Source organism: Spinacia oleracea, chromosome 1 (assembly GCF_020520425.1).
Source record: "Spinacia oleracea cultivar Varoflay chromosome 1, BTI_SOV_V1, whole genome shotgun sequence".
NCBI lineage: Eukaryota > Viridiplantae > Streptophyta > Magnoliopsida > Caryophyllales > Amaranthaceae > Spinacia > Spinacia oleracea.
Window position 1 is genome coordinate 32962519 of NC_079487.1, and position 13462 is coordinate 32975980.

At 42.1% G+C, this 13462-nt stretch overlaps 1 protein-coding gene across 1 annotated transcript; it reads right to left on the bottom strand.

Annotated features, from left to right (window-relative positions):
* Window positions 1–1847: 1847 nt before the first annotated feature.
* On the bottom strand, window positions 1848–5733 carry LOC110792300 (probable auxin efflux carrier component 1b). The gene is made up of 6 exons (XM_021997117.2): window positions 4222–5733; window positions 3418–3694; window positions 3244–3329; window positions 2991–3148; window positions 2801–2877; window positions 1848–2245 (listed from the first exon to the last, which is right to left on the bottom strand). Exons 1-6 carry the CDS (start codon window positions 5378–5380, stop codon window positions 2173–2175), a joined length of 1830 nt encoding a protein of 609 aa, XP_021852809.1. The 5' UTR covers window positions 5381–5733; the 3' UTR covers window positions 1848–2172.
* Window positions 5734–13462: the final 7729 nt, after the last annotated feature.

Sequence of the window (13462 nt, forward strand, 5' to 3'; positions counted from 1 at the left end):
TTATCCTATATGATAGAATATCGAATATAGTAGAGTTATGTTATAACTAGGCTATATGATATAAGATAGAAGTCTATATGAATTAGGAAACCTATGAAGAGTAGGAGATCTAGTTTGTATTATAAATAGAGGCGTATGCCCACAAACACAATACAACACAACATTATATTTCTCATCAATAATATATTTTATCAGTATCCCTATGGTAAAATATTAATGCTCAACAAAAAAAAGGAAAGAACAACAAAAAAAAAAAAAACATTTTCAAAAGTTTTAGTTGGTCTGAAGTTTGAAGTTGAATTACACAGTATTAAATGTGAAGCACAAAGATAACATCACCGATTAAACTATAATAAAGTCTTGGTATAATCATTCCAGTCACCATTCACCAAGATCACCAACAGCATAAAGCAATATTTATTTTATGTTCTATTTTATGTTTATTTATAATAAACGCCTTAAATAATTAGCTAAAAGTAATTCAAAGCATGTGTGCTGATCAGAGTGATTAAATTAATTACTGAAAAGTGGAAAAAAAAAAGAGAGAAGAAAACAGGTTGACATAAGCAGGCAAGACCGCAAGATGCAACAGCAAATTGTCTGCTTTGATTAAATGTTATCATAATTAATTAATCAACATCATTATTTTAAGAAAAAATTGACATAAATAATCCCAACTTTCACCATCTTTTAAAAATAATCTCAATTTTAGATTATTTTAGAATAATCCAAATTTTAGGGGTTACCTTATCAAAATAATTCGAAATGTTTTTTTCTTGTCATTACCAATCCATTTTGGGTCTATTGTACATATGCAAATTGATCGTTTGGATTATTTTGAGAAGATAACTCTTAAAGTTTGGATTATTTTGAGAAGAGTGAAAGTTGGAATTATTTATGTCAATTTTTCATCTAATATTTGTAAGTACTATTATTATTTATTTATTTGTAATTTATATAATTGGTTATAGTTTAGCTTTATACAAATGTGTTCCATGAAAAACTGCATGCCTTTTAAACAGAAGTTACGGCTTTTTAGAAAGAGTAATTATGATAACTACTAACTACAAGTATACTACTCGTACTATTTTAGCCTGCATGCCTCTTCTATTAGCCGACCTAAACTTGAGTATCTCCCTATTCTACTATTCTACTCGAGTACTCGCTCGTTACAGGGTGCTACTTACTCTATTATTAGTCCAGAATTAATGGTCGAAACATTTATTACGGAATACTACGTACAAATTTTCAATTAATGCACTTCTTCGTACTATTTATGGTTAACCATATTTTTTTCCAAATGAACACATCCATACTTCTAAACAAGTACTGCACCCTAAAAATGAACACATTCGTACGTACTATCTATAGTCTGTATAAGTTTCGGATTATATTTTTGCATTACTAGATTAATTTCTGAGCCTTATTTACAACTATTTTTTTATGAGATCGTTAATCGGGTATCATTTTCTTCTATTATTAATGTTATTATTACCCCACTAAAAATTAAAAAAGCTAGATGAATAACATGTTATTATATTAGCCCGCTACTTCGATCTTATCTTGAAACATATTAGTATAAATTGAATGTACATTGACAATAATATCACAACAACAAATTCCATGAGAACTTGATTGCCCAATGACTGTAAAAGGTATTAACCAATCAAATTAACCTAATACTAATTAAGTTCAATACTATGGACATTTTTGTGAAGAAACACATGCAAATGTGTAACCGATTTTCCTTTATTTTTTACTTGATAGAAGAGAAAGGGATCAAACATGAGATTGTAAAGGTAAGTACAGACAAAGCTTTACTAAAAAAAGATCAAAAACACCAAAAGTTAATTAAGTTGTAATCTTCATTAAAATACCACCAAAATTAATATTCCCCTAATTAAGTCAGATTGTCTTCTTTTTTTCCACCAAAATTACCTCAGCTTGAAATTACAAAATAGGCTTCTCCTAAAAATTTAATTTAAAAAAAAAAAAAAGACCTGGCAAAAGGTAAGAATCTACTACTGTAAAGTGGCACTGGTTAAGCATCCTCCTGTAATTTCCACCAGCTTTTGTTTTAATCATATATTGTAGCTGGCCTTTCCTGCTTCTGTTGCTTTTTCTGCTGCTGCTGCTACTGCTACTGCTAATCTGCTACTTCCCCTTTCATTTTCATCTAAAAAGGCCCAGTATGATGTAATATACCAGTGTTATTGGTAGAGCTATCAGCATTCCAAATATTACCCTGCATCCATATATTTATGTCATGTTAGCAACAAGGGAGCACCAGTCCGCCTAATTGTCCAACAGTTAGTACAAGATACGGAGTGTTACATGCAAGAGTCCCGGCTTATTGCCTAACAATTACCGATTTTACATAATACACTTGTATGGTTTTCGTGTTTATGTTTTATATCAGTATTTCCCGGCTTATTGGCTAACAGATAGAGAGATATTACACGCACTCGTTTGGTTTTACGTGTTTTAAGTTTCATTTCAGCATTGGGTGGTTGGATTTGATTTAAAACATAGATTATAGACCTGATCATCTATTTCTCGGCCCGCTGGCCCAACCCAACCCGGACTGAAAAAGTGCGGATTTGTGTAGCATAAATATGCATTTTAGATCAAAACCCAGCTCCACCCGAAAGCCCGTACCAAATTTATGGGTTTCGGCGTGATTTTTTGTATGTTAAAGCGCAGCCTGTACCCGAATAGATTCGCTTCAAAGTGTTTATTGTTGCAGGACAGATAAGGAAATATATCAATTTTACGAATATATAGGAGGGAGAAGTAGTACGCTGTGCTGAGGATATCGGGATGAACATTGTACTCTTTGGCAAAGACGAAAGGTACGATTCCTTGGGGTAGAGCAGCCTGAGAACAAAATTAAACGAATAGAATATTATAGAGTTAGATTGAAACCCATTCATTCAACAGCTGAAAGACAATTGATAGTACAAGTAGGAAGTATGGATGACCACAATTACCTGTACTATGGCAACATGTAAAAGGGTCCCTCTTAACCCAACCGCGATGGAGGAAGCTGCCATGACGGCCGGACCAGTGATAAACCTAACCGCCGCTGCAAACGAAGCCACTGAATTCCCACAAGCTATTATCCTCGGCTGCAATGCCATGAACAACCCTGCAGTTTGACACATACAGTGAGATTGACTGCCTAAAACATGGAAATCATATCATCTTTATGCAAACTTGATATGCAAGAGTACTAGTGCTTACCAAGACTGAACATGGCCATTCCTAACCCGGCATCTGAGAGAATTTTGATCGAACTAGCCACGATTGCAGGCATTTCAACATTCCACCTGCAGAATTTTCAGAAAACACAACTGTAAAATTCAAAATTACACCATTGTACTGATGAAATAAAGACTGATTTTCAAGATTACACACCTGAAACAGATCAAGGACCAACAAAGACCAATAAGACTAGAGTATGTGTTAGGGTTCCTGATGAGTTTCCTCCAAACCATGATCAGTATCAGCCTTGTCATGACGCTAGCAGGGGGCATGTTTGTTGCCTTTGCTTCACTCTGAGCAGCAGCTTTGGGTCGAAGTTCGGTGGTTGAACTCGAACCTAGCTTTGATAATGTTGGACCATCAACTTCTGCCCCATTCCCACCATTTTTGTTCCCGAAACTAAACTCATCCCTTCCATAATCATCATAATCTACAAATTAACACATAATCAATGTTATGTTATGTAAATTCATTAATGAAGCATTCATTCAATTAACAGTAACTATACATTGCTAAAATTCACCAAATAAGGCCAAAAATCATGAACAATTATAGAAACGTGTTTCCTAAAACCCTCAACATTTTAGACAGTTTTAAGTCAAATTACCACAAAATCCCCAACATAACCCACCAAATCTCTCGCAGTTTATGGAGTGATTAATGACATTACAAACCAAAAACATATAAAACAGGAAAACGACATAAAATAGCAACATCTGCAGATATTATCAACAATTAAAAAATCACATAGAAACCAAAAACACCAAATATAAACAAGCAAGAAATTGAGAGAACAAACACAAGTCAAATTCAATTATTAAATTTTCTTTGCTTTTGGGTCAAATAGGAGAAAAGTAATATCGAGCCAAATAACTCATTTAATTTTTTACCATGTCAAAAATATTACTGTATTTTATAACAAAACAATACTCCGTAATAAAAAGTTAGAAAGTAAACCTTTAGTATTAGGAAGCGCTCCATGATCATGAGTATTATAACCAGCAGCAGCACCACCTCTGAAAACATGTAATCCTCCTTCTGAAACTGGTGAAGCACTTGAACTCCATACAAACATATGAAGATCTTTCCCACCACCACCTTCACCCTTCTTCTTTGCACCACCACCACTACCACCATTCACTACCGCTGTTGGCCCGGCCGCAGGAGAAAATATCCCAGCAGTAGGTGGTGCAGGATACCCACTACCACCTTGACCACCTCTTCCTCCAAATGCCGGTGCAACACCACCACCACCACTTTCCTCATCAAACCCCACATTTCCATAATTAGAAGTTCTGGGACTAACAGTACTCAAACCCTTTCCATTCACAAACGAGTAAAAATCAGTGTGATTAAAACTAGAGCCTCTTGGGGTCTGATTCCTGGAAGATTGTAATGAATAAATCTCCGCATTTGTCAAATTTGACGGCCGAGGAGTCAACGACACCCCATGAGAGTTCCTGGAGAAGATTTCCGACCGAGAACTCGCTGATTTTCTTACTTTCACATGAAGCTTACCATCTTCACCAATGGCGGCCTCGGTTTCGAGGGGCTCCTTACCATCAAGCGAGATAATATCAGAATCAACCTTAAACGAAATGATGGAACCAGCTGTATCAGGAAACTGCTCTGAAATCAGGAGTCTTGCACCCCTATACTCAAACAAAAACAACATTAAAGTGTACCAAATTATACACTGTAACACCACAATTTGCACCATAAGAGTTCCCGATTCATCCCCGTACATTCCCTTTAACAGGGGAATCCCCATTACCAGAGTGTTTGGTAAAGTGGAGAGAGAAAACAGGGTAATTGACCATTCTAAAGACCCTCTTGAACTCAGCTTAGACCAGAGGAAAAGGATGACTAAAACGATGAGTTTTTGCAGGGTGTCTGCTGCTATGAAACGGTAGTTCATTGCGTAAGGGTTGTTTGTTGAAATGAAATGGAATGACAAAAGTGGGACAGCGAAAAGTGCGACGAATCTGTTGATTCCTGAACATTGATCTGGTGAAAATATTTTCCACCATTTTACTGAACCATATGCTAAGATCATAGCCACATAGAGTGGAACTACTGCAGTTAAAACATGGTATAAATCTATCAGTTTAATCATCTTTCCTCTGTTTTTTTCTGGGCTTTTGATGAGATTTGGACTACCTAGATGGTGAAATTCTGTATTTTTAGTGTAAAATGAAGAACAAAATGGGTTTCCTCTGTTTTTGTTAGGGTTTTTGTGGGGGTTTTTGAAGTGAAAAAGATGAGATTTTTTTAGAAGATGGGGATTAACCCATTTGAGCTGGGGGTGTAAATATGGAGAAAAAGTATCGGGAATTCGCCGGAAAGTTGATTTTCCGGCGAAAGATTGGAGCTTTTAGAGAGGGAAGAAACACAGGGCTCAAGGAAGGAGGAGAGAGAAAGGAGGAGAAGTGTGTAGTGTTGTTGTGTGGGTGGAGGAAGCAAAGTGAGGAGTGAAGGAAAGAGTATATTTATGGAGGGATTGGTTGAATGGCAGACAAAGAAATTAAAGTTGGGTCTTTGTGTTTTCTGTCCTTTCTTTTTGCCAATGGCATGCGTTTTTTTTTTTTTCTCTTTCGGAATTCCAAGTTTTTGGCATCGGAAAAACCAGAAAAATATCTTAATTTTGTTCGGATGTTTAAATTCCATTCCAATGAATTCCAAAAATAGTGATTGTGTTAGAATTTTTGTTACGGGTGTGGAATGGAATGTGGAATCTAGTACGAGAGGGAAAGGTAATGGTAATTTATGAAAAGGTTACGTGTACACCACCGTTAATTTGTTGACACATTATAAAACCAACTAAAAAATGAGAATGAAAAACAATAAATATGTCATTTTCACCAATAGAAAAGCATGGTGTACAAATGTCTTGTACACTATGTGTACATGTAGTAGGATCCGGAAATTTATATTGGAATACTTATTGCAAATGTTTTGTTAATATTGTAGAGATAATTGAAAGTGTTTGGGCTCCCAATCGGACACCTATTAGGCCAACAGTCCAAAGCCCAATGGCTCTATACACAACATAACCCCATTCTAACCTATATGGCTTGTCAGCCACCAACAAAGGCCCAAGGCCCAATTGCAATAAATGACTTATGGGCATTTATTACACAAACCTACATAGGCCGTCAAGGCTCACACCTCAAGGTACGTCCAATTTATTGTCTTAAGACTACTCTCTAGATAACTCTATCTAGAATCCGAGCATCGCTTTTAGTTAGGCATCAGAAGGGCTTTCCTCGGAAACACCCCCGAGGCTAGTAACATTGTTATTGTGCAGGTAAATTCGGACACAACTCACTCAAGCAAGCAAGATCTTCTAACGAAAAGGGCCTTCATACGAAGCCCATTGTTTCAACACCAGAAACAATTTGGCGCCGTCTGTGGGGAAGAACACTTCAAAGCCTTGGAAAATCAACCATTTTTGCTCTAACAATGGATAATAACAATAATCACAACGCTGATAACGATGTCATCGTTCGCACGGATTTGGAATCTGAAGCGGAGATGCAACCACGGTCAGAGGTGAGGTCACAGCCGAGCAGGGCTACGACCACCATGACCGCAAGACCACCAGTCCCAACCCGGGAAGAGCTACTGCGGCCATAACTATCATGCAAAACTTCCTCTTCAACGAGAAGGAGAAAGGATTGGCAAATGACCGCCGACAAGAGAGGATCACTAGGCGGCGGCTGAACATGCCACCTAGTGAAGAGGTTGCTAGACCGAACAGAGTACTTCCTCCCATGTTAGGAACTCACCTCACATCAAAGTGGGTGGAAAGTACGTGGGATACTCAGAAAAGGGCCCAACAACAACCAGAATGGTTCGCAAGGCCATCACCTACTCTGCAAGCTCTCCCAAGCAAATCGACCACACAGAATACTCGGATCCGAAGCTCGATACTCAGCAGGTTGAGACCATCGGTTCACGAGAGATTAGGTGAGTCGAGCAGATCCAGTGAGCGACCCGAGGTCAGCAGCTGGTCGGCGAGGAGAAGACACAGGAGGCACGACCGAACCCTTAGCCCTCGACGTACACCCGAGCGTTCCAATGCTAGAACCTCGGCGAGTGGAGGCATAAGAGCGAGGCTGGGGAAGAGGATCATGACCCCTACATCATCCCCGTTCACGGAAGAGATAATCATGGAAGAGATACCAAAGGTTAGGCTGCCAGCACACCTAACATATAACGGGACTACGGATCCGAGAGACCATGTCATCTCCTACGAGCAGCAGCTGTCCTTGAGCCTCTACTCCGAAGCCTGTTGGTGCAAGTACTTCCCAACCACGCTAACCAGAGTGGCAGGAGATGTTAGGTTATGATACATATGACAATTCATAAATCATGCGGAAAAACCATATAGCCAAGAAAACATATTATTTACACATAATCATTTAGCATAGTTTAGATGCATACTCTTTGTTGCGTGCCTTCCCTAGCTGCGCCCGAACCGAACAAGAACAAGTCTTTAGGACTCCAAGTGTCGTCCCTCCGTAGATAGTCCACAGCACGTCCGGATCCGCCTTAAGATTGACCAACTAGAATCGCCCTTAAGGTACTAATAATTTTCGGCACTTTTAGGCAAGATATGTGACTGAATTTTTCTCTCAAAAACTCACTTTAAATACTTGAAAACTCGTTATAAATTGTGAACCCAGGCCACATATTTATAGGGGTATGGAAAGCGAATTGGAATCCTATTAGGATACGAATTAATTAAATTAGAATCATAATAAAACTCTTATTTAATTGATTTATCAAATAGAATTAGGAATTTAATCATTAAACGAATCCTGTACGTTTTAGGTTTCGTATGTGAACACAAACACCCACGCACGCACAGCAGCCCACGAGGGGCGCCATGCGCGCGCGCGCACAGCCCGAGCATCGCAGCCCACGACTGCCGCAGCCTTGGGCGCGCGCTGGGCCTGCCTTGCGGTGGGCCTGGCGCAATCTTGGGCTGGCGTGTTGTGGCGCGCGTTTCCCTTGCTGGACGTGGGCCTGGCTTCGTGCTGGGCCTTCGTCTAGCAAGCTCGTCCGATGCTAATTCGTACGACGCGCTTCCGATTAATTTTCCGATTCCGGAATTCATTTCCGATACGAACAATATTTAACATTTCCGATTCCGGAATTAATTTCCGTTTCGAACAAATATTTAATATTTCCGTTTCCGGAATTATTTTCCGATTCCGATAATATTTCCGATTCAGACAATATTTCCGTTTCCGGCAATATTTCCGATTCCGGCAATATTTCCATTTCCGATAATATTTTCCGATACGTACCATGTTTCCGTTTCCGGTAACATCTACGACTTGGATAATATTTATATTTCCGATACGATCCATATTTCCTTTTCCGGCAATATCATCGTTTCCGGAGTATTCATTTCTTGCCTGTGACGATCTCAGCTCCCACTGAAACCAAGATCCGTCGATTCCGAATATCCATAGTTGGAGTATTTAATGCCATTAAATACTTGATCCGTTTACGTACTATTTGTGTGACCCTACGGGTTCAGTCAAGAGTAAGATGTGGATTAATATCATTAATTCCACTTGAACTGAAGCGGCCTCTAGCTAGGCATTCAGCTTACTTGATCTCACTGAATTATTAACTTGTTAATTAATACTGAACCGCATTTATTAGACTTAACATTGAATGCATACTTGGACCAAGGGCATTATTTCCTTCAGGAGAGTGGTTCAGATCGCTGCCGAAGGGAACGATCGACGGTTGGAAAGATCTGAAAGAAAAGTTCCGTGTACAGTTCGTGAGCAACAATCGCCCCGAGCGAACTACCGCTGAACTGACTTCCATCCAGCAAGAGATAGATGAGAGTCTCCGTGATTTCATGGCTCGATTCATGAAGGAATCAACCAACATCCCGAATCTGCAGCCCGACGTGGCAATCTTCGCTTTGAAGCACGCCCTCCAGGAGGGAGGTTCCGCGACAAACTGTCGATGAAAAACCCCACCAAGATAGCCGACGTGCTCCAAATGGCGGATGCATTCATCAGAACCGAAGAGTTCAACAAAGCCGTTGCTAGATTGGAAGGTCCTCGGACCCGAGGGATATGAAAACCAATCAGAGTAAGCCCGAGGGCAACTCAAGAAAGGGGAAAGAGAAACAGGGTGCGAGAGAGGCGAGCCCAAAGAAAGACGGGAGAAAGGGTGAACTTCAACCCAAATACACCAACTACACTCCACTCACTCTGCCCCGAAAAGAGATTTTCAACCTCCACAAGAACGATGAAAAGTGGAAATTTCCAGGGAAGCTCAGAACCAACCCCCTTGGCAGAAACAAGAACAAGTGGTGCGAGTTCCACGATGACTTCGGCCACCACACCGAGGAGTGTAACGTGCTGAAAGACAACATCGAGGACCTCGTCCGCCGAGGATACCTAAAGTAGTATCAGTTAGACCGAAGGGAGGAAAAGGAAAAAGCCACAAATGACAAGCCACAAGAGCAAACCCAGAAAAGGATCTACGAGGCCACTGGGCAAAAGAAAAATGACATCTTAGTGGTGTTCGGGGGACAGAAGTCCAACCATGCCAGTAAGAAGCACTTAAGATCACTTTCCCACCGAGTCAACTTCAGCGCTGTGGGGGATAATGAACCCCATCCTCCAAACATGACCTTCACCGCTGATGACTGCCTCGGAGTCCAATACAAACATGGGGATCCTTTGGTAATATCCATGGATATCAACAACCACAATGTTCATAGAGTATTGGTGGACGGGAGAAGCTCTGTAAGCATTATCTTTAGAAACTGCTTCGAGCAGTTGATCCTCGGGGAGGGAGAAGAGTTACTGACCAAGGTCAGCTACCCGTTGATCGGCTTCAACGGCTCCGCAACAATCCCCCGAGGAAAGATCACCCTACCAGTCACAGTTGGCCAAGGCCAAGTAGCAAGAAACGTCCGAGAGGAATTCTTAGTGATGGACTGCGATTCAGTGTACAACGTCATCATAGGACGCACCATGATACACAAAATGCAAGCAATCCCATCCACGTACCATCAATTGATGATATATGTCTCGGATGCAGGCTTCGCCGAACGAGTAAAAGAAGAACTTGCAAGCAATCCCATCCACGTACCAAATTGATCTTCAAGAGGTCGGAAGAAGAACTTGCCACACCGCCATCCGAAAGCCAAGGCTGGGGGATGGTTCCGAAGATGATGAAGATCAATTTGACCCCCAAAGAGGGGGAAAAGAGGCAAAGAGGAGAAAGGCTGGACCGAGCAGTCTGGTGAAACCCGCAGAGGTTGATGCTTGACCCGAAACCCCTTCTCCCGAGCCAAATCAAGAAATGGAGGATATCTTCCTCGAAGATGACTCAGACAGGAGTGTCCGAATAGGCAAAGGCCTAAGCTCGGGACTTCGAATCGATTTGATCCAACTACTCAGGAATCACAAGGATATTTTTGCATGGTCGGCGGCTGACATGCTAGGGATAGATCCGAAGATGATATGTCACAAGTTGGATGTCAACGCCGAAGCCCGACCAATCAAACAGAAAAAGAGGAATTACTCCTCGGAGAAAAACAAAGCCATCGCCGAGGAGGTGAAAAAGCTGCAAGAGGCCGGTTTCATCGAGCCATGTATGTACCCCAAGTGGTTAGCCAATGTGGTGATGGTCAAAAAAGTTAACGGTTTGTGGCGCATGTGCGTAGAATTCACGGACCTGAACCGAGCCTGCCCCAAGGATTGTTATCGCCTGCCAAGGATAGATAAGTTGGTAGACTCCACAAGCGGTCACGCGCTGCTCAGCTTCATGGATGCCTTTTCAGGTTACCATCAAGTATTCATGCACCCCGATGATAGGGCGAAGACAACATTCATCACAAGTGCAGGAGTGTTCAACTACAAAATGATGCCCTTCGGCTTGAAAAACGCCGAAGCAACCTACCAAAGGCTAGTTGATCACGTCTTCGCTGATCAAATGGGAAGGAACACCGAGGTTTATGTGGACGATTTCATAGTGAAAAGCATCAAGGAAGAGGACCACATCAAAGACTTGGCCGAGACCTTCGGCAATCTGAGAAAGTATAACATGAAACTGAACCCAAAGAAGTGTGTCTTCGGGGTGAAGGCAGGAAAGTTCCTCGGATTCATGGTGAGCGAGAGGGGAATCGATGCAAACCTGGATAAAGTCCAGGCAGCATTAGACTTACCCGAGCCGAAGACAAAAATAGACGTGCAGAGACTAACTGACAGGTTAGCAGCACTGTTAAGGTTCATATCGAAAGCTTCGGACAAAGGGCCCCCCTTCTTCAAAGCTCTAAAACCAAAGACCCTCTTAGGAGGAGAAGCATAACCTATCAAAAAGAAAGGCGTCCCGAGAAAGGTGGACCCCGAGCTAACATGGGAGCAAGAGAAAAGAGATGCGTTCTAACATCTCAGGGCTCCTCTGGCCCAACTGCCGACACTGGCTAGACCGAAAGAGGGGGAAACCCTATACTTATACGTCGTAGTTAGTCCCGGGACCGTAAGCGCAATACTCCTTAGGGAGGAAGAGAAGAAGCAACAACCAATCTACTTCACCAGCCAAACTCTAACAGGTGCCGAAACTCGGTACCCGGTCATTGAGAAAGTAGCTTATGTAGTGGTGGTAGCTGCACGAAAGCTAAGACCCTACTTCGACTCTCATCAGATCGTAGTATTGACCGACCAACCGCTCGAAAAAGTACTAGATAAAATAGATTGGTCGGGAAGATTGGTTGCATGTGCTTTTGAACTATCAGAATTCGGCATCAAGTATCAGCCGAGGACAACCATCAAAGCGCAGGCACTCACTGACTTCTTGGCCGAATGCTCATACCAAGAAATGGTGGATGACACAAAGACCACTTGGGAAGTCTACACTGATGGATCTTCCACAGTAAATGGCTCGGGAGCCGGAGTTGTGTTGATCCCTCCAACAAGAAAAAGCGTAGAGTATGTCCTGAAGTTTGGCTTCAATCCAACTAACAACGAGGCCGAATATGAGGCTGCAATCGCAGGGATAGAGCTTTGCTTATCTCTGGAAGCCGAACATGTTTGCCTCTAAACTGATTAACAGCTTGTAGCCAACCAAATCCGAGGGGAGTATGAGGCCATATGGCCAAGTATGACAGCTTACCTAGCAAAAATCAAATCCTTTACGTCAAAGTTAAGATCATTCGAAGTCATCCTCATTCCCCGAGGCCAGAATACACAAGCTGACGCATTGTCAAAACTTGCAAGCTCAACGTTCATCGACCTAAACAGGTCGGTCCATGTGGGAGTTCACCAAGAAAGGAGCATTGATTTGCCACCCCCTACAATATGCAATTTATGTCCTGAGCCGAGCTGGATGGACGCAGTTATAGCATACAAGGAGAGGGGAGAACTTCCCAAAGAAAACCTGCAAGGAAGAAAGTTGAAAAGATTCAACAGGTGGTTCATCATTGATGCCAACGGAGAGCTCATGAGAAAGCCATTTTCAGCCCCACTGCTGAAATGTGTCGGGCCAACCGATGCTGACTACAGCCTGAGGGAAATCCACCTCGGCATATGTGAAAATCACATTGGAGGTAGAGCCTTGGCACATATGGAACTTCGGGCCGGATACTGGTGGCCCACCATGGTTTCCGAAGCAAAAGCGATGACAAGGAAGTGTGAGAAATGCCAGAAATTTGCACCGGCTATCCACCAACCAGCTCAAAACCTACAATCAACACTCTACCCCTTACCATTCGCAAAGTGGGGGTTGGACATCATCGGTACCTTCCCCTCGGATGTGAACCAGAAGAAGTGGTTGATAGTAGGCGTTGACTACTTCAGCAAGTGGATCGAAGCCGAGGCAGTTTCTGCCATCACCGAAACACAAGTCCGCAAGTTCATTTGGCAAAACATCATCACAAGGTTCGGCATACCAAGGCTGATGGTCTTCGACCATGGGAAACAGTTTGACAACACCCCACTGCAAAACATGTGCAAGCAGTTCGGGATCCACCTAGCTTACTCAGCAGTGTGCCATCCTCAGAGCAACGGGCAAGCCGAAGCCGCGAACAAACTCATCCTCAACGCACTCAAGAAGAGAGTTGAGGACGAGAAGAGCAAATGGCTAGAGGAGCTTACTGGAACGCTTTGGTCCCTTCGGACCACCGAGAAAGAGGCCACTGGACAAACACCCTTCC